The 22,821-nt window shown below is 39.9% G+C and overlaps 1 protein-coding gene across 3 annotated transcripts in view; it reads right to left on the bottom strand.

The window, feature by feature from the left end:
- PTER (phosphotriesterase related) overlaps nt 1-22,391 on the bottom strand; it is a 36,465-nt gene extending 14,074 nt beyond the window's left edge. The window contains exons 1-2 of one of the 3 annotated variants that reach the window (XM_060782337.2): nt 22,303-22,391; nt 1,143-1,586 (exon numbers count right to left, since the gene is read on the bottom strand). In XM_060782337.2, the coding sequence (XP_060638320.2) occupies nt 1,143-1,574 (432 nt within the window). In that variant the 5' untranslated portion in view covers nt 1,575-1,586; nt 22,303-22,391. Of the gene's footprint in view, nt 1-1,142; nt 1,587-11,421; nt 11,530-22,283 lie in introns of those variants that run through there. The other 2 variants (XM_060782336.2, XM_060782335.2) reach the window with 2 other exon arrangements.
- Nucleotides 22,392-22,821: the final 430 nt, after the last annotated feature.

Raw genomic sequence — 22,821 nt, 5'->3', positions numbered from 1 at the left:
AATGTTTCCCCATTTTATTTTTTAAGTTTAGAGTAACAACTTCTATTCTTAAAGCACCTCTTTTCCCACATGCTGCTGCTCTACTGTTTAAATTCTTTAATGGAATTTTGAATGTACTGACTTGATAGGTGGAAGGCATAAATGTGGAATGCTCTAAACCAACAGTTGTAATGTTCCTTGCAAAATCTCAAACTAAATATTATAATAATAAACAACAGCTTTCTGCCAAAATTAATGAAGAAAATAGTGCTTTATGCACTTTGGTATTCCACTCTCCACAATATTTTGATGCAGTTGAATTTATCACTACTGCGGTTCACAGACACCAGAATGCTAACAATACAGTTTTAGGAATGAATAGAATGAACTTAAAATGCATTAGAGAGTGATGAAGGTGGAAAAACAATCTTCCTTCTCCTCATCTCCACATACTTTAGAGTGGTACATAGTGAAGTTCCAGGACCTTTTGAAATTACTGACTGAAAAGCAATTTGTAACACAAAACAATTTCTGTCAAATGAACCTCTGCATGTGAAAAGGCATGGAAGCCACACAGAGATCATGTAAATAAAGCTAACCTTAACACACTTTTCAGAACCTAAACAACCAATATGTTTCCAGGGAAGATCATTAAATTGCTGTATACCTGAAATACAGTTCTACATATTCGTTTTGGATATGAAGAGCAATAAGTTGGATGAAATTAATTTCTTGTGGCAGTGTGGTTTCATAAACTGTTGTGACAGAGGAACTGGAAGGAAAAATTAACACAATACATCTTGTTGAATTCCTTTACAGAATCATAGAAAGATAGAGTAGGAAGAGACCACAAGTGCTGTCCAGTCCAACCCTGTGCCATGCAGGAAGACCCAATCAAAGAACTTTCAATAGGCCCTTCAGCCTCTGTTTAAAAACCTGCAAAGGATAAGATTCCACTGCACTCTGAGGCAGCAACAGCACTTATGCTTTCTTCTCTCCACAGATGACCCTCAGATTATCCATGGGTCATATAAAAATCCACAAGCTTGCCCCTCAAAACCTGCCTTCATCTTATACATGAGATCAACTTATACTTGAGAATATTATGGTATTCGGAGATTAAGGAAAGGAGTACTCAGATTTCAGTACATTCTGATACCTACCTGTTCCACGGACATAGCACGTGTCTCAGGAGAATGGGTGGCATCCACATAAAAACCAGCTCCAGCAATAATATGGACTCCAGTTTCCTCTGCAAATTGCTTCAGGGTCTTCACATCTCGCATGAGCCCAGTAGTTGTATTTTCCACAATGGCTCCACCACCTGCTGCCTTGTAATGCAACAGTTCTTCCTTCACAGCATCTGTCTCCTGATACAATAGAAGATTCTCTTTATTGCTGTACGGGTTCTGCTTAAGCCAAAACAAGTTCTTCATTTCAATGGATTTTTCTGATAGTTCTTCCTGGCCGGAAGGAGGAGGGTAGTAACAGCAACTGAAGCTCATTGTCAAGTGCTCATGGGTCAGAGTTGAACCAAGCTGGCTTGGCTTGATAAGGCCCAATACTGTCTGAATTTTACCCCTTTGCGAAGACATTTCTACTTTATTCTGAAAATATATAGGAAAAAAGTATGGAAAAGATGTTTAAAACCCAATAATAATTTGCTTCTCACATCAAAGAGCAGACTAAACACATTTAACACATAGAAGGAAATACAAGTTTCACATGCAGATGTTTGCTAAATGATTACCATTAACGGAGCAATAAAATCCATTGCATGAGGTTGAGACAGCATTCACTCAAATGTACAGATTAATTCATATTGAGGAGGAAAAATAAAAACCATGACTTTATGAACCTTGTAACAGCAGAAATGTTCATATAGAAATGGTGCCACAGGAGAGGGAGATTGGGAATACAGGGATGGATGCACGGCCATCAGAACAATAGAATCTTAAGAATTGGAAATGACCACAAGGGCCACAATCCAATCTCCAGCTATGCAAGAAAACACAACTAAAGCGCTCCTGAATGATCCCTATCCAGCCTTTGCTTAAAGACCTCCAAAGATCTACATCTAACTATCTACCACATATGCATGTGTATATTCCACTTGAACATTAGGAAGAACTTCCTGACCTTCCTTCCTTCCTTCCTTCCTTCCTTCCTTCCTTCCTTCCTTCCTTCCTTCCTTCCTTCCTTAGGTGATCCCTCGTGGCTCGAGGATGATGCTGATCCAAGGTGCTGATCCTCTTGGCAGTGGGTCCGTAGGTGCCTGTGGAGTCCTATTCTTGATCCACATGTTTTCCCACATTGAAGACAGTTTCCAAATGGAAGGCGGTCCCAGTCAGGGTTGGCTTGTCAGAGCACCCGATTTTTTTGGAGGATGGTTTGGAGAGCACTGCGATTCACTGTGTCGAATGCCTTTGCAAGGTCAATGAATGCCCATGTACAGAGGTTGATTATGTTCCCTGCATTTTTCTTCGAGCTGTCGTGCAGTGAATATCATGTCCACCTTTCCTCTGAGAGGCGGAAGCCGCTCTGGGATTCTGAGAGAGTGTCTTCTGAGACAGATAGAGAGGGTGGTTTGAAAGGATTATTGCGATGATTTTCCCAGTGGAGGTTAAAAGGGCGATACCTCAATAGTTTCCGCAGTCTGTTCTTTCCCTTTTTTTTTTTGAAAAGGGTGATGATGGTGGCATCCTTGAAGTCTGCTGGGATTTTCTCGGTCACTCACACTTTTTCAATAAGCTGGTGGAGTTGTTGTGTCGGTTCAGGTCCACCTTCTTTAAAGATTTCAGAAGGGATCCCATCAAGTCCACTGGCTTTGTTATTTTTTGTTGGTTGATGGCATTGCTCACTTCTTCCAAAGTAGGTAATGCTGCAAGCTCATCCCTGGTTTGCTGTTGCAGGATTTGTGAGAGAACCTCTTCAGCCACATTGGAGCTGCAAATCGGGAGGTTTTGATAGTGGTATTTCCAATGTAGTGCAATTGATTTTTTTGTCCTTCAGAAGTTTGGTTCCATCTGATGAGCATAGAGGGTGTATCCTATGGTTTCTTAGTACCATTCTTGGTACCTTTGTGGCTTTAAAAATTCCCGAGCATTATGGGTATCTGCAAGGTGTTGGATTTCTTCAGCCTTCTTTGTCCACCAGATGTTCTTGAGTTCTCTGGTCCTTCTATGGACCTCAGCTTTGCACTAGCATAGATCTTTTTCTTAGCAGCACAGTTGGTGTCTCTCTGCCATATTTGGAAGGCTTTCCTTTTCTTGTCAATTAACTGTTGGATCTCTTGTCATTTTATCATTTCCTGACCACAAGAGCTGTTAAACAGTGGAACTCTGTGCCTCGGACTGTGGTGGAAGCTCTTTTTTTGGCTACTTTTAAACAGAGGCTGGGTGGTCATCTTTTGGGGGTACTTTGATTGTGCATTTCCTGCATGGCAGTGGGCTGGACTAGATGGCCCATATGGTCTCTTCCAACTCTATGATTCTATGTATGTCAACCTCATATACAAGTCAAAGGCTAGAGTTATACAGGAGCACATATAGGACCTATTCAAAAGGAAGTCTACTTATTTCAGTGGGACTTACTCCTAGGTAACATCAATGCAACAGCAACTTCTAAATCAAAACTAGCACTTTGAATTAAGCCTTTAGACAAGACGGAATCCATGTGGCTTTTTGAGTGTAATCAAATTATTATCCTGGCAATTCTGCACTGGTTTTATTATGTGCATGAACTAATTCTTTTTGATGAATTGCCTAAATGTGTATTTTAATTTGGTATTTTATATATATACAGAAAGTTATGACTGATGGTAGGTTCCCTCTGTACTATACAAAGTTACAACATTTAACAAGCAGGGCTATGGCTGTCGTTAGACTATGGTCAAAAACATGAGGAGCATTTTCTAAACTCTCTATTTACACCATTTATAATTAACTCAAGCTCTCATTTATTTTTAAGTTTACTCCCCAAATTAACACTAAACATAGCTGACTGACTAGCTCAATTCTGATCTGCCTGATGGTAAACGCAAAAGCTTGAGGATATGGAGTTATAAGCTCCAGTCAACCAAAATCATCAGTTATGAAACAAAATACATGTTTAATGATGTCCAGAGGATAGGACTAACTGGAGCATACATTATTGATTAAACAGAGGCCCTTCCTGCCTGCCTTTTAGCGCATAATACCATAAACATTGGTTTGTTACTGGTACAAAGCCCTCAAAGCAGATTTCCAGCATTTCCCCTTTCCTCTATGAACACAACAGAAAAGTTAGAGTCAAAAGGGCAAAGTGCCCATAAGCTCATTTCTAGTTCTGAAGAGATTAACAAAACATCAAGATGGCACCCTAAAGGATGACCTACCCGCAACATGCTATTATAAAAATAAAGCACCCGCAGGAAAACAAGTAGAGTTCATGTTACACAACAGACAGTGACGGTCCGAGCTGTTTTATGGAATCCCACCAAAAACAGGGATGAAGGCATACCAATATGTTACTGCATTCTTGTCTTACACAGGATCAAAAAGTATACATATTAGTAAGTAAAAAAGGCAAGGAAAGGAAAATTCCAAACTAAAGTACTGCTGTGCTCCCCTTCTAAAGTAAAGCATCACTATAGATAGAACATCCATTATTCAAAATTCTGAAATCTTCCACAATCCAAAGTTGTCCACATCAGTGGATAAGTAGTGACACCTTTGCTTTCTGATGAATCAGTGAATACAATATTTGTTTCATTCACAAAATTATTTAAAGTGTTGAGTATAAAATTACCTTCATGCTATAGGCATAAGGTGTATATGAAATTTGCGAGTTTTGGGTCCCATCTTCAGTTTTCTCATTAGATATATGCATATTTTCCAAAAGCCAAAATCCCAAACACTTCTGGTTCCAAACACTTTGGATAAGGGATACTCAATCTGCACCAGGATAGTGTGAAAATGGGATTCTAGTATATGACATTAAAGTGTTGAAATGTTTACTGATGGTAAAGTAATATTCACTTTGGTAGGGTGACCTGTAAAGCTACAACATGTAAGATTTCTGAGAGCATTTCGCTAGTGTTAATCAATAAGTGCAAAATGTTTTTCCTATGCAGCCACAATTCCTTTTGATTAAACTCAAATTCTCTGACTCTGCTATTAATTGACTACTTTTCATCAGAGCAAATCTTCTGTTAGAGCAGCTTCCAATTCTATGAAAGATTCAGCACTTCAACCCATGCTTACAGTCCAGGATAAGAAAATAATTAATATAATGGCACTAAATTGACTGCTTAACTCATTTTCATTTTTTATCACAAACTGGGCTACTAAAGAAATGTTAAATCCTGCAGTAAGCAGTAAGCTATGCTCGCAACATAACATTCTTTGGCATGACTCCTTTTCAGCTCTAGTGAACAAACATTACACAAAGACATTTATAAATACAAATCTCCTGTATGTTATATACTGATGTTATAGTCTTCTTACTCAAAGAGTGTAATTCACTAAAGCATTTTTTACATTCAATTTTAACTTCAAAATAAAAAGGACATATTTTTTGTTATCAATTCATTTACTTAACAACTACACTTGTACAGACTTGTGGTTGTGGGTGTCTATCTCTAACAAAGAGATCTTAAGTCTGAATTAGAAATACTTTATTTAGGCAAACTCAGAACAATGACATAGCAAAGGCTACATTTAGTCATAACTAACGCAATTACTATACTATCTACTTAAATACACAAAACCAATTAATTAACTTAATTAAATGGTTTTAACTTTCAGAAAACTGCCTGCAGATTATGGAATGGGAGCAATATACTTTTAAACTGTCAATTGTTTGCAGTTCATTGCTTCAATTTTTGATAAATGAGTCCTAGAGCAAATAATGATTGAATTTCCCTAGAAGCCAAGATGACTGAACAGAAACCCTTTCCACACAGCTATATAAAATCTACATTGAACTGGATCATCATCATCATCGGCGGTCACTCATATCCAAGTAGGATGGCCTTCCAAGCATAGGGGATCAGCAGTGAGTCTGTATGTGATTGTGGAGACCTATTCTAGACTCGCATGTTCTTCCACGTTGAAGACATCGGTTTCCAGATGGAAGATGGTCCTGGTCAGGGTTGGCTTGATACGCCTTTCTCTTAACATGTTTCTCCCTTTTGTCCTTTATTCATGCCTCTTCGAACTCCACAGTACTGTTGGTAACAGCTGACCTCCAGTTTGAGAACTCAAGGGTCAGGGCTTCCCAGTTCTCGGTGTCTATGCCACAGTTTTTAAGGTTGGCTTTAAGCCCTGTCCACCAACCTTCCATTTTCCATTCTTCAATTGTGACTAGAGTAACTGCTTAAGAAGATGGTGATCGGGCATTCGTACAACATGGCCTGTCCAGCAGAGTTGATGGCAAAGGATCATTGCTTCAGTGCTGGTGGTCTTTGCTTCTTTCAGCATAAATCAGCTGAGAAGCCATCTCTGATTTTATGACCTCCATACCCACAGGACCAGGACCAGCAATTTCCCCTACCTGTATCCAACATAATATTTCCTCTATAGGAATTTTCTAGGCTCTCCAGGTAATTCTATGGCATGTTTCCACCAGAAATTATCATAGAGTCACATTGGAGGCACTCACAATTTTCTCTCAGATTTTTCTAGGTCCTCCAATTTGATTATATGGTAACTTCTGGCAGAAGTTGTACATGTCAGTAGAGTTTGGCATTATTATCCATGGTTTATTGTTTCCACAGAAAATTAATGAACATGTTCCCTGTGGCTACAGGGAGGTCATACTGTATTTAATATTTAAATTTGCAGGCATTAAGTATTGTAAAAGTTACCATAACCTAGCTACATGAACTTCACAATTACTAAAAACATGCAGTTGATATTATGATTAATGGATTACAAATAAAACCATCAGAAAGGCTACAATAAAGTATGAAATATTCCTTTGGTAATAGTGAACACTAGGCCTTTCTAAATCTCATATTGCTTTGTGGAAGTATTAACAATGCGCCAGCACAACAGACACACTGCAAGTACTTCAGTGCTTACAGAAAGCATTCTGGTGGTGGAACTATTAACAGCCAAGAAGATTCACTACAGTGTTCCTTAAGGGCACAGAACTGGCAATACTGCAAGTATATCACAGTAACTTCCAAGAAACGAACTGTGCAAAAATGCAAGTATATTTCCTCATACTATTTCTTTTAGTTCGTTGTAACAAATAAATCAACATCTGCCCTAGGCCATTTCAGTTTAGGATGATTCACATTACTTTCTGTTGCTAGTGTGTGCACTTAATATTGAACAATTCTACCATTAGTGGTGCCTTAAATGAATTTAAATAAAATCAATATTTTTTAAAAAATAAAATTTTACTTGAGCAAACAATATAACCCAAAAGCTAGGAACATTTGCCCTGTACACTAATTTCTGGTCTTTGGATCTCATCTTGCTCTACTGCATCTGTATTATAAACATATTCAAAAAGGCATGCAATAATGTATGTCAGAACTCTTTATCAGGCTATAAGATAGGAAAGGCATGGAGAAGTTTTTAGAAAACTGGTTACATATTATTACCACAAGGTCTACACTTCACAGTCTCTTGAGACAGAGACCAAATATTGAATGAATTATACTCATATATAAGTTGACCTCATGTCTAAGTCAAGGGTAGGTTTAGGGGCCAAAATTATGTATTTTGCTATGACCAGTGGATAAGTTGAGGCTCATTCAGTGAAGTAGGGAAAGCATCAATGCCGCCTCAGAGGTTGAGCTATATCCCCTCCTTCAAATTCAAGAAGTTCAGAAGTGGAAAAGCAGAGAGGATTGGTGCTTCTTTTAGGTTTTCCTAGGTAGGATTAAACTCTTACCTTTTGCCCCTTTATTACGAGAAGGGTATGGTACATTGACCGATAATTCAGCTGACCCAGATTTTTAGAGTTGATTTTCTGACTAAAATTTCCAGATTTATACACGCGTATATAGGATAGTCATTGGTAAATATTTCAAGCTGCATTCCTGGACAAAGATGTGACAATTGACCCACATTCCTTCAAGTATTACACTGGCTGTAATTCAGATCTGTGTCTTCTTCCAAGCTAAACTAATTTTACAGCAGATCCAGCTGTACAGTAGATCCAGCTCTAAAATCTACAAGCAACCCATGGTCCCATAAAGCCAATTGCTACTTGTTCCTAAATAAATTGCACATGTGCATGATATTAAACTGTTTTGACTCGTTTTAAAGTGTATTCTTTTAACCTGCATTTTTTCATCTTATTTAAATTGTTTCTACTGTTTTAAATTGGTTTATACCAAGATCCCCGGCTGTTGGGCATGATAGACACATATTGATAAATGAACAAACAAATGTTCCATCAAGCAGTCTATTTTAGAAACTGTGCTACAAACTTACTTCCATATCAGCTTGTTCTTTGCACACTTTCCTGCCACTATGTAGGCTACTATTTAAAACACTTCCAGCACAACAACTCTAAATGTTGAGAAGTGGGGAGGAGTAAAAGGATTGCTATACAAAACTACCAGGTATATTTGATGATATAGTTGACCCTCCACATTTTCAGGTTTGATTTTTATTTATGTAGTGTAATTCATGGCCATTTTCCAACAGAAGCTGACCACAGAGTCATGCTGGAGGACCTAAAAATTCCTAGAAAGATGTTCTCTCAGTTTTAAAAAGTAGTAATTTTCTATTCATTTTTTTTTACTTTTAAAGGAGTCCTGTGCCCCTAACCCCAGCAATTGTGGAGAGCTGATTGTACTTTAATTTGGCATTTATCACTCTGGTGGGGAAAAGACCAAATCAGATTAACCTAAAAGTAGACCAGAGACAAGCATGGACAAGAGTTTCAAAGCTATTCACCAATATAACCCAGACCCATGACCCAGAAGCAGCAAGTAGTTTAGACAGTTTGTGTTAGATTTGCAAACATACATATTCATTTCAATATAGAAAAATGGCATTTGAATTGCTCTTCAAGATACTGCTGCATCACAAACGGCACTATATTGAATAAGGTTTGTGCCAACAGAGTTGTTTGGATATGGGCCCTGAGTCATTATAATGCTTTTGTAAGGAACACTCTCCCTGGGTTGATTTCCTATGGTAATCTCTTATTGCTAGACTATAATAATCACATACACAGTCTCGGCAGTCATTTTGACTTGGTAAGCGCATTTTAATGCTATTAGCACAGCACAGGCTCTCTACAGAGGTGCATTAAAATGTATTTTGTTGTAAATGGAATACAGAATTGTAACAACGCTAAATCCAGATTGCTGTGACTCAAAAATGTGGAATTGCAGGCGTATCTTGATAGCTATTTGTTACATTTCAGCGGGGGGTGGAGTATTATCCCAGTTTGCTTGTTGGAAAAATGTATTGTCCCAATTTCTCTATGGTGTATTACAACAGGAATGGTCATACTGTGTCTTACAATTCTATATTACTTAGTTTTCTTTAAAAAGAAAGAATCAGACGGCTTGCAGAGATATTAATATTTTAAAGAAACATGTGGTTTGAAAGCTTGTGTCATTTATGCCCCACTTTTTAAAAATGTTAGCAACCCTAGTAAAGATGCTTTAACCATCTCTAATTTTTTTTTTTTTTGCTGAAAAATATTAGCCTCACTGCTGTGGAAAAAGGCTATTTGAGAAGTAGGGTAAGTATAATCCATGGTTCAAACACAATCCCCGAAAACAATTTATATGAAAGCTATTTGTAAAAGCAGTGATTTGGTTTTCCAAGCAACATTTTTTAAAGCAAGAAAGTACAGTAAAGTCTCACTTATCCAACATAAACGGGCTGGCAGAATGTTGGATAAGCGAAAATGTTGTATAAGGAGAGATTAAGTAAAAGCCTCTTAAATGTCAAATTACATTATGATTTTACAAATTAAGCACCAAAACATCATGTCTGGCAACAAATCGACAGAAAAAGCAGTTCAATCCATAGTAACATTATGTAATAATTACTCTATTTACTAATTTAGCACCAAAACATACAAGGGTTCTTTCTTTCTCCCACCCTGGACATACACATTCCACTTCCCTCACCTGTGAACCCAGGCAGGAGGCAGACTGTGTTGGGTAATGAAGAACGTTGGATAAGCGAGACTCTATTATACAAAAATGTGCCCCACACTGATGTGGACTAGACATGCATGTTCAAATGAGCACATATATGTTTGCGTATACAAAGACAAAAAGTCTCCCTCTCATGACCTGTTGTACACCAGTATCACACAGTGTTTTCAGCATTTGACTATAACTTTGGATATGGATACTCATTTTGCAATAGTTATCCATTGGGCAAGTCACCCTCTCTCTCTGCCTCAGAGGGAAAGAACAATGCTTGCCAAGAAAACTTTATAAGTCGGAAACAACTTGGAGGCATACAACAACATATGTGTGTGTGTCTATATATATGTATTAGAAGGGGCATTGCTTTAGTTCTACACCACTGCCTTCACAATGAAAAAACCATACATAAGGATATAATACATAGGAGAAATGTCCATCCAGATGTTTTAAAAATCAACTCTTGCCCCATCTAATCAGCCATGTAATATATTTCAAAGCTAGGTTCAAACTATAGTGGCCAGACAATAATCTCCCACAAAACTGAACAAAACAAAGCCCTTCACATGCACCAGTGCTTTGTGGTGTGTGAAATCACCATCGAGACTCAGGACGGGCCTTAGCCTGTGAGGGGAAGTCATTGGGAGGACTTCCCCTCACCTACAAATGGCAGTGTAGATGCTGCCTTTGTTTGCACCTTTTGTTAATACCCCTCTATTCTGTCTTGGTCAGACCACACCTGGAATACTGTGTCCAATTCTGGGCACTGCAATTTAAGGAAGATGTTGACAAGCTGGAATGTGTCCAGAGAAGGGCGACTAAAATGATCAAGGATGTGGAGAACAAGACTCATGAGGAGTGGCTTAAAGAGCTGGGTATGTTTAGTCTGCAGAAGAGAAGGCTTAGGGGAGACATGATGACGGCCATGTATAAACATGTGAGGGGAAGTCATTGGGAGGAGGGAGCAGGTTTGTTTTCTGCTGCCCTGGAGACTAGAAAGCAGAACAATGGCTTCAAACTACAGGAAAGGAGATTCCACCTGAACATTAGGAAGAACTGCCCCGGACTGTGGTGGAGGCATCTTCTTTGGAGGCTTTTAAACAGAGGCTGGATGGCCTTCTATTGGGGGTGCTTTAAATGCGATTTCCCTGCTTCTAGGGTTGGACTGGATGGTCCACGAGGTCTCTTCCAACTATGTAATTCTATGATTCTATATGGTCAATGTCTCTTAGAACAGAGCCTGGCTGCAGTCTGATACTCATTTTTCTAGGAATAACTTTTAAGCAGCAACACATAATATTATGCTTGCAATGGGAGTTCCTTACGTATATGAACCTCAGCATTCTTTGCTCTCCTTGTTCTATTCAGATGCTCTCTTCTTTTCTCCCTCCTCAATCCAGACAACTCAGGCTGCATTTGCTTGTGATCAACCAATGCAGTCTACCAGCCATGCATGAAATAATAATTCCTGCTATTTTCCTAGGGCTGGAAAAAATAAAAACATCAAGAAACTGCAGGCTATTGTATAAAGCTGAGGGTTACTTATATCATAAATCATGCATGTCTAGAATAACTTAAGTAGCATGAAAAGTTTGCCCACATGCCTGCTCTGTTGTGTTGAAGGGATCTGTAGTAAGATTCCATAGGCTCACTGACATTTACTTCTGAGTAACCCATTATAGGATTGCACTGTTACTTTCACACACAAAATGTATGGCCAATTGTTTGTCCAACTACAGAAGATCCACTGAATCAGTGGGTACTGACTATTGTCCCAGATTTCACATGCATACACAAAAATGCTGGTAACAAACCCTCTTTAAATGAATCACTCCCTCCTGCAAACAAACTAGTCAAATGTGGGTTAGGCAAAACTACGGTTAGGTGGATCCATAATCGGTTAAGCGAACGAACCCAAAGGGTGCTCACCAATGCTTCCACTTCATCCTGGAAAGAAGTGATGAATGGAGTGCCGCACGGTTCCATCCTGGGCCCAGTCTTGTTCAATATCTTTATTAATGACTCAGATGAAGGGTTTGAAGGCATGATCATCAAGTTTGCAAATGACACCAAATTGGGAGAGATAGCTAATACCCCAGAAGATAGGAGCAGAATTCAAAATGATCTTAAAAGATTAGAGAGATGGGCCAAAACTAACCAAATGAAGTTAAACAGGGACAACTGCAAAATACAGGACCACACCTGGAATCACACTGTGTCCAGTTCTGGGCACCACAATTTAAAGGAATGTTGACAAGCTGGAATGTGTCCAGAGGAGGGCGAATAAAATGATCAAGGGTCTGGAGAACAAGCCCTATGAGGAACAGCTTAAAGAGCTGGGCATGTTTAACCTGCAGAAGAGAAGGCTGAGAGGAGACATGATGGCCATGTATAAATATGTGAGGGGAAGTCATAGCGAGGAGGGAGCAGGCTTGTTTTCTGCTGCCCTGGAGATTAGGACGCGGAACAATGGCTTCAAACTACAGGAAAGGAGATTCCACCTGAATATTAGAAAGAACTTCCTAACTGAGAGCTGTTCAGTAGTAAAACTTTCTGCCCCAGAGTGTGGTGGAGGCTCCTTCTTTGGAGGCTTTTAAACAGAGGTCGAATGGCCATCTGTTGGGGGTGCTTTGAATGCAATTTCCCTGCTTCTTGGCAGGGGGTTGGACTGGATGGCTCACGAGGTCTCTTCTAACTCTATGATTCTATGATTCTGCCTCGAGAAATACAGTCACACAGGAGGACCTAGAAAATGCCTAGAGGAGACAAACAATATTTTACTGGGCTTGGATAAATGGAATTGCAAATATCAAATTTGCATAAACAGGGGTTGTACTGTAGCCTTACTTGCAGTATTTGTTCAGTTGTACCACGGAATGCAAACAGAATGAAAAGGTTTTTAATACTTTCTCCTTTCCAGCATATTGCCCACACTGGATCCCTCCTCTCAAATAAATCTCATGAATACTATTTTTTTCCTTCTAACTGCGGTCAGAAACAATAATTTTTGTTTCTATAATCTTAGCCACTGATTTAATAAGTTATTTCTGGTCACCTTTACAAAATGTAATTAAACATTTGAATGCCACAGTTGCCACCTCTAATTATGACAGCAGAAGTGATTGTGACAATGGTGACAGTATGAAGAAATTTGTGTCGGTTAAATCCTCTAATGAAGGGAAGGGCGTTAATAATGACAATTGACATTTATATAGTGGTTTTTAATACAACAAGCCCAAAATACCTAACAGGAAAAGGCAATTATGCCCATTATAAGGTTTGCTTCTCCAATCGCTGAACATGTCCACTTAATGTTTACAAAGAACAGGTTTTCAGCAGTCCTTTACAATGGAAATTGAAAAGGATCAGATAGGTGGCTTAGGTGAAAGAAATAAAGCAGACAATTAGAATTTTTATTTTGCTCTACAGTGATTTTATTTATGACAAATGCAATCAACTCCGTATTAGAATGTGGCTCAACATAACATTTTGTCCTAAGTCCAACAATTAATCCCCACTGAATTAAGAAAACTGTGGTATATCACTTCCACTCCTTTAATAGATCTAATCCAGTTGGGTTGAATTTAAACCTTTAACTAGTTTTTTTTAGTAGCATAACATATCCAACGGTACAATTATGGTAATCACCAACATTTCAAGAAAATTGTCATCAATTTCAAGTCATCTCTACAAACATAGAAAATGAAAGCAACCTCCTCAAGTTGTATTTTTTATGAGGCAGGGAACTGCCCTTAGCTTAAATTAATACACCTCTCAACTTTTCAGGCAAATAGAAGTTTGTGTATTATTTAATCTTAGGATTGTCACTTATGCACCTAGGCCCATAAAACCTTGGAACAGCATATTTAAATAGGAACTGCCCCACAAACCCAGTATATTTTGCTTGTATTCTTTTGTTAACATTGTTGTTTATTAAAGAAATAAAATTATGAATTTCTAGTTCCAATATAATGTTTTCCATAATGTTCTTCTAAGAAGAATTCTTCCTGGATTATTCATTTAATATTTTATCATTGTATATTGGTTTTATACGCCTAGGTGTCTCTATATGTATAAGAGGCAGAGGTAGATACCATATATAGTCTAGTCATGCTAATGTTATCCACAAGGACAGTGTTTAATAAGGAAGTCAAAGCTGTAACTTTTTCATTTATCTACCTCTCTACCTCTCCAACTTTATTATTGAAACTGAACAAGTACTAACTAGAATAGAAGCATTGGGTCCTGATACACAACTTGACATATAGATATGTACTAACCAAGTCATTAATAATGGCACTATTCATCTTCATGTGCATCAGAGTCTGTTCTTATTTTAGCTATGAGTTCTTGAATAGTGTGACAATACTGCTCTGTCTTTTAACATCACGAATTCCCAAGACAAAAAAGGTGGTGATGTATTCTAGGCCAACCATTTAATGAAATACTATCTACTTTACATGAACTGTAGGAAATGGAAGTCCGACCCAGATGTCCAGTGAAGATCAGGTCCTCTAGATATTCCTAAAGCATGTGTACATATGAGGGGTGTGCAAAAATCCATTCTGTTTTTGTTTCAAATTTTGGGTGCCCCCCCCCCCCCGGGACAGATGTTTGCCATTTTGCACACTCCTAATACATACCCATTGACTGTGTCAAGACCATACAGCCAGCCCTTCACATTCACTAGGATTAGGAGTACAGGGCCCCCCGTGAAAGTGAAAAATCACAAATAAAGAAATTGCTATTTTCTTACCAGAGAGAATAGCTCTCTAGGAATTCTTAGATCTTCCATTATTATGACTTTATGGTTAACCACTGCTGAAAGCTGATCAATTGAACTGGAGGACCTGGAGACTCCTGGAGAGGTGTTCTCCGTGGAAATCTCTAGGTTCTCTAGCATGAGTGGAGGAAATTGCCTATGGTTACACTGAATGAACTAGATAGTTCTAGATTTTATCAAATCCGTGAATATTCAAATGTGCAAAAGTTAAAGTTAAAACCACAAATGTAGAGGGACAATTATACAGGAGCAACATACTGTTAACTATACTAAAACCATCTGCACACCCATGTAATGCTGTTGTCATATGATAAATGGGGCAAAAAGCCAAGGCTCCGCATCTGAGCAGAAAAGAAATACTATTGGATCCCTCAGAGGTCCAACCTACTAAAGTCCAAGAACTATTTGTTTAGATTTAAACCTACCAGAAAGGAGATTGCACAACCTGCTCGGGTAATATATTACACCACTGCCAAGTTTCATGCATAGTAAGCACATTTTCCTTACAGCACAGAAGACAAGGGGGAACACATTTCTGCATTCCCTGTAGTAATTTTCATAAGATTACAAGTTGGACCCAAAGGCACTTAGTCCAAATCTTTGTTCCATTCCACTCTGCATGATTATACACGATAAGAAAATCATGTAACATTGCATATTCAGTATAATGGAACCAAACTACATAATAACAGAAGAAAATATACAATTTAAAGAAAGTATCAAAGTGTGGTAAAATGGTTTGAGTGCGGGATGAAGGCACTGGAGACCAGGGTTCAAATCCCATAGGAGGATCTTGGGCAAATCACAATTCTCAGCATCAGAGGAAATGAAAAGGTGCCACACACACAAACACATTAGGATCACAATGAGTTGAAAATTACTTGAAGGCACACAACAAAAATAAATCAAAATTCACACTGCCTTACACTGGGAGAAAAATGCAGTGGTTAAAATTAATGTTCCAGTGGGTGAATACAGGTGAATATTTGTCAGGCAGTAAATCACTAGTGTGTATATAACCATCTAAACTTATGTCCAATGCTGTGTTATGTACTGAAGAAATTTCTACTACTCCACTGCTTCTCTGGAGTTTAGATCAAATGTAAACATGTAACCATGCTCCTTTACCACTTGGCAGGATAATACAGCTATTCATTCTGCCAAGTGGCACTCCAGAGTAAATTTCCACTATACTTATGTTTATCCATGTTCACTTGCTGTGTAAATACCCAGTGTGAACTACTTACCCACTGTAACCACCCTTTTGTATAGGATAGCAAACGTGACTTCAAAAAACAATACAGACCAACTCTATTTTAAAGTGCTATCAATGTACCAGACATTCCAATTATAGTTTTTGATGAAGTGCTTCTATGAAATGTTAAATTTTTAAATTACCACTATTCTTACTGTTACTACCACTTGTTTATTGCTATTGTTTTGAAAAAGGGAAAACTATGACTGTATTCATTCCAGAGTAATTATCCTGGTATAAAAGAGAAATACATGACTGCGTTCACTGCCATGCAGTCTCGAACCAGATACTAGGAGCCTCATCACACCTGAGCATTTTTCCACTTTAATCCACTTTCAATGCTGTGACTGCCTCCTGCGGAATTCTTGGGCTTGTAGTTTAGGGAGGCCCAGGGCTTCTCTGGATGAGCAGTTAAAAGGCTCCTCCCTAATCTATAAATCCCAGAATTCTGCAGTGACTGCCTCCTACAGAATTCTGGAGTTTGTATTTTAGGGAGGAGCCTCTAAACTCCAGAGAAGCCCTGGGCCTCCCTACACTATAAGCCCCAGAATTCTGCCTGAGGCAGTCACAGCATTTAAAATGGATTGAAGTGGGAAAACGCTCAAGTGTGATGAGAAAGGCTTAGCCTTAGTCAGTACTTAGATGGGAGACCTCCAGTTTATATTTAACTAGCTGTGCCCTGCCACGCGTTGCTGTGGCCTATAGTAAAATTTATCAAAGTTGAGGTAGATATCTGGACTATTATGAAAGAGAGGTACCTACCTATTCCTTCCCCCTTTCTCTCCTTTCTTCCTTCTCTACCTCTTTCTTTCTTTCCTTCTTTCACTACTTGGTTTCATCCTTCTCTCTTTCCTTCATTCCCTCCCCCTTTCTTCCTTTGCCTTTCTTCCCTCCCTGTTTGCTTCCTTCTTTCGCTTTTTATTTCCTTTTATTTCACCACCATCATAACAATAACAATAATGCAATGCATTGCCTCCGGGACCTGACACCTCTCCCATTCCCCCTAAAAGGGTCTCATAGGAATAATAGCATCATAATAATCATAGAAATAACAACCTTTACCCGCCACGCATTGCTGTGACCAACCTTCCCTCTTTCTCTCCTTCTTTCCCTCCTTCCTTCCTTCCCTCCCATCTTTCCTTCTCCTCTTCCTTCTCTATCTCCTTCCTTCCCCCTTTTTCTTTCTCTTCTGGCCTCTTTCCTTCTTTCCTTCCCTCCCTCTTTCTCTACATCTTCCCCCTTCCTTCACTCCCTCTTTCCTTCCTTCATTCCCTTTTTTCTTTCCTTCTCTCCTTCCTTCCTTCCCCCTTTTTCTTTCTCTTCTGGTCTCTTTTCTTCCTTCTGTCTTTCCTTCTTTCCTTCCCTCCCTCTTTCTCTACATCTTCCCCCTTCCTTCACTCCCTCTTTCCTTCTTTCATTCCCTTTTTTCTTTCCTTCTCTCCTTCCTTCCTTCCCCCTTTTTCTTTCCCTCCCTCTGTCTCTCATTTCTTCCTTCTCTACCTCTTTCCTTCCTTCCCCCTTTTTCTTTCTCTTCTGCTGTCTCTCTTTTCTTTCCTTCCATCTTTCCTTTTCTTTCCTTTTCTTCTTCCTTCTTTCTCTAACTTTCCTTCCTTCCCCCTTTTCTTTATCTCCCTTTCTCTTTCTTCCTTCTTTCCTTCCTTCCTGTCTTTCCTGGATTTTGACAGGGCGGGAAGGGGTGCGGTGGGGTTTGGAGGTGGCGTGAAGTAAAAGGAGGTAAGATTGGGGCAGGCGAGTGATGGAGCGTGAGGTTGTGTGTGTGTGTGCGGCAGCGGGGGGAGTGATGGAGCGTGGGGTTGCGTGTGTGTGTGCGGCAGCGGGGGGGAGTGGGGTTGCGCGTGTGTGTGTGGCGGTGGGGGAGTGATGGAGCGTGGGGTTGCGTGTGTGTGTGCGGCGGGGGGAGTGATGGAGCGTGGGGTTGTGTGTGTGCGTGCGGCGGGGGTGTGTGTGTGCGGGAAGCGGCGTGGCGGGGCTTGGAGTGGGCATGGCTTCCGCAGAGGGAACTGTGTGCGCGCGCCAGGGAACTTGCGGCTGGGCACCAATGCGCATGCTCAGTTGTTTTGCTGTTTTGTGAGTGTGTTGTTGTGTTGTTTTTCATTTTGAGTAGATATGTTTGTACCTTATGGGTTGTGTTATGGGCATGGGAATTTTGGTTAAGTTTCGTTGGGGGGTTTGTGAGTTTTGTTGATTTGCTGTTTTGTGAGTGTGTTGTTGTGTTGTTTTTCATTTTGAGTAGATATGTTTGTACCTTGTGGGTTGTGTTATGGGCATGGCAATTTTGGTTAAGTTTCGTTGGGTTTTTTTGAGTTTTGTTGTTTTGCCGTTTTGTGAGTGTGTTGTTGTGTTGTTTTTCATTTTGAGTAGATATGTTTGTACCTTGTGGGTTGTGTTATGGGCATGGCAATTTTGGTACAGTTTTGTTGGGGGGTTTTTGAGTTTTGTTTCCTCGTTGGATGCCCCTAACAAATTTATATATATAGATGGCGAAAGCTATATTTCTGAGGAAAGAACTGGCAAAATTATTTTTGCCTAAGAAAACCCTATGAAATTCAAGAAGTGACCATATTGTTAGCTGTCTTGAGCCCCAATGAGGAAACCGGTGGAACAGAAATAATAATAATAGTAGTAATAATAATAATAATTCAACAGGATATTTGAAAGCATACACATGCATACGTGTTTAAGGAGTACATGAAGCATAAATCAATTTTGTATGAAGACTTGGGTCTCCTTTCAAAATCTCTCACTTATATGTTTGCAACAGTTGAAGAATCTGGGAGGAGGGATCAAAATTCCTAAATATTTCTGGTTTACTGCACCTGACATGGTAAAGGGGTAGATCTACACTGTCGAATTAATGCAGTTTATTTGTTTATTTATACCCTGCTTTATCTCTCCATACAGAGACTCAAAGCGGCTCACAATTAAAAACATTACAACCGAAAATATGCAAATATACAATAACTAAACAGTATATCATGATATATTATCAGTAGTAATTATATTTAGTTTATTATTACTATATTACAATATTATTACATATTATTATATTGTACTATTAGCATTATATTGTATTACGCTATAATATTATCAATATTATATGTATATACAATGTATTATTTTATTAGCATAGCATAATATTAGTGTCAGAATCCAGACGCCTTTAAAGAGCAGACATAGAGATAAAGTCCAAACAAAATTTATTAAGGCAACATAAAGGACTCAGGGACACTTACTTCAGTGTCCCTGGCCAAAACAAAAGGTTTCAAGCAATTTACAAGACAAAAACTTAATTTGGCAAATAATCGAGATTAAACCGGCATATAATCTAGGATAAACAAAAAGTTGAACAAAACGCTCCAAAGTCACAGAGTTCAAGGTATGCAAGTAAACAAGGTGGAAGAACACAACCTGTAGTCCAAAAACAGTACAAAGTCAAATATATTAAAGTCCAAAAAGCAGCGTCATTGTCCAGGCAGTCCAAGGTCAAGAAGAGGGGAAGTCAGCACTTACAGGAATCCAAAGCCAGTCGATACACGGAGAAAGCAGCAACCTGTAGTTCCAGGACCCAACAAGAGAAGCAGCAGCGACAAAGACCCAGGCACGAATCCAACACTTTGCCTCCTGCAAAGTCCCATTACTCCATTTATCTTACAACTCATTATCTGTTGATGAGCTGTCCTCCATCCTTTCCTCATCGCTATCAGCTGCTCTAGCCTTCACAGCTGACCGCCAATGCCCCTCTTGCCAGCTTTTCCATCTCTTATCAAGACTTAGGTCTCCCCATGTATCACCAGATTGCCAGTCCCCAGAAAACCCTTCAAAAGTATCGCTGGACGTAGGTTGTGTACACACATCTCTAACTTCTTGCACACAAATCCAATCCAACCCATCTTCCTCCTCATCACTACTCCCAGACCCATCATTTCCAGTGAAGCCCATAAAATCTTCTTCAGTTGGAGCAGTAAGTATATCATGGATCTGCTTCCTCTGACACTCTTCGTCAGACTCCTGTTCCCGAGTACCGTTTTACACCCCTGCTTTCATCTCCTTCCTCCTCCATTTCTCTTTCTGAGAAACCCTCAAATGAGTCATCGTCTGTAGGAGACATGACTCTCTCCCTAACTCTCTTTCTTTGTTGCTCCTCATCCAAACTCTGAGCACCTCTCTTTCCTCCTCTATTACTCCTATAATCAGTAGTAACGTTACTAGGAGACTCAACTACAACAATTAGTATTAAAGGTAAATGTAAAGGTTTCCCCTTGACATTAAGTCTAGTCGTTTCCGATTCTGGGGTGGTGGTGCTCATCTACATTTCTAAGCCGAAGAGCCAGCGTTGTCTGCAGACGTCTCCAAGGTCATGCGGCCAGCATGACTGCATAGAGCAATGCTACATTCCCGCCAAAGCAGTACCTACTGATCTACTCACATTTGCATGTTTTCGAACTGCTAGGTTGGCAGAAGCTGGACCTAACAGCAGGAGCTCACCCCGTCCTGCGGATTCGAACCGCCAACCTTCCAGTCAGCAAGTTCAGCAGCTCAGCGGTTTAACCCACTGAGCCACCAGGGGCTCCATAATATTAGTATTATATATTAATATAGTTTACTATACCACTATACTGCAATAATATTAGTTAAACCTTGAACTCTGGATGGTGTGTTTTAACCTTGAATGTATTTTAATCATGTCTATTATGTTGTAATTTTAACCCAAAATTTTTTTAGATGCATTTTGTATGTTTCAAGGCACTTTCTAGGTGCCATTTGTATGCCGTCTTGAGTCTGTCCATCCTCCCCCCGCCCCCCGAAAAAGGTGGGGTATAAATATGGCAAATAAATAAATAAACAAACAGTTTGACACCACTTTCACTGTAATTTTGCAAAACCTTTAGCCTTCACACCTCCTTCCACACAGCTGAATAAAATCCCACATTAGTAGGAAAGGGGGTGTCAAACTGCATTAATTCAAGAGCGTAGATGTGCCTAGAAGCCAACAGTTTTCTCCTGAAAGAAAATAAACTAATCCAAAGTATCTGTGGCTGTGAGGCCCCTTCCACACAGCTGAATAAAATCCCACATTTTCTGCATTGAACTGGAATATATGGCTGTGTAGACTCAGATAATCCAATATTGTGGGATTTTCCGCCTTGAGATTCTGGGCTATATGGTTGTGTGAAAGGGCCCTTCTCTGCCAAAGAGCGCTGGTGCCTCACCAAACTACAGATTTCAGGATCCCCTAGCATTGAGCCAGAGTAGGAAAGGGGGTGTCAAACTGCATTAATTCAAGAGTGTAGATGCGCCTAAAAGCCAACATTTTTTCCCCTGAAAGAAAATAAACAAATCCAAAGTATCCTGAGTTGGCTGTGAGGCCCTTCCACACAGGTGAACAGAATCCCACATTATCTGCTTTGAACTGGAATATATGGCAGTGTGGACTCAAAATAACCCAGTTCAAAGCACATTTTGTGGCATTTTCTGCCTTGAGATTTTAGCCCCCTTCCACACAGGTGAATAAAATCACACGTTATCTGCTTTGAACTGGAATATATGGCAGTGTGGACTCAAAATAACCCAGTTCAAAGCAGATATTGTGGGATTTCCTGCCTTGAGATTTTAGCCCCCTTCCACACAGCTGAATAAAATCCCACATTTTCTGCTTTGAACTGGAAAATATGGCAGTGTGGACTCAAAATAACCCAGTTCAAAGCAGGTGTTGTGGGATTTTCTGCCTTGAGATTTTAGGCCCCTTCCACACAGCTGAATAAAATCCCATATTTTCTGCATTGAACTGGAATATATGGCATTGTGGACTCAGATAAGTCAGTTCAAAGCAGATATTGTGGGATTTTCTGTCTTGAGATTTTAGGCCCCATCCACACAGGTGAATAAAACCCCACACTATCTGCGTTGAACTGGAATATATGGCATTGTGGGCTCAGATAACCCAGTTGAAAGCCGATATTATGGGATTTTCTGGCTTGATATTCTGGGTTATATGGCTGTGTGGAAGGGCCCTGAGAAACTATGAACTCCAAACAAACTCCTCGTTGCTTCAGGGAGGGAAAAGATTGAGGAAACAAACGGAGAGTTAGTTTAGGAAGCGTTAGAAAGAGATCCACTGCCTTTCATACCTCCTTCCCCGAGGCTCACCCTAAATATTCAGTGCTCCTCTCGGGTGGGCCCCCTTTTCGCCGTGGCTTCTTCCTCTTCCAGCCACGCGGAGTGGGCTTGACTTTCAAGGCCCCGCCGCCGTGTTTTCCTGAGCTCCGCCTCCCGCCTGGGACGCCCCTGAGCCGGGCCCGCCTTGCCCTTCTGGCCCTCGGGAGAAGGACAAGCATAAGCTGTTTCTTGGCTGGGGAGGAGTGCAATCAAGGAAGGGAAAAGGCGCCAAAGGGGAAGAGGGAGGGGAAGAGGGTGGCCTGTCTTCTGTACACAGAAGGAGGCCCAGATTCCCCTCCTGTGTTTCAGGGGCAGGTTTGTTTGTTTGTCCTGTCAGGGCAACCAGTCAATTATATTACATTTCTAACAGAACAAAGCAAACAAACAGACAGAATACAGAATTTGTGAGTTTGGTAGTTGATTAAATGTCCTTTGACCAGTATCTGGCCACTTGGAGTTCCTCTGGTGTTGCCTCAAGAAGGTCCTTCATTGTGCATGTAGCAGGACTCA

Source organism: Anolis sagrei, chromosome 6, assembly GCF_037176765.1.
Source record: "Anolis sagrei isolate rAnoSag1 chromosome 6, rAnoSag1.mat, whole genome shotgun sequence".
In the NCBI taxonomy this organism is placed as follows: Eukaryota; Metazoa; Chordata; class Lepidosauria; order Squamata; family Dactyloidae; genus Anolis; species Anolis sagrei.
The sequence above is the reverse complement of the archived record's forward strand: the minus strand, read 5'-3'. Positions and strand labels throughout refer to the sequence as shown.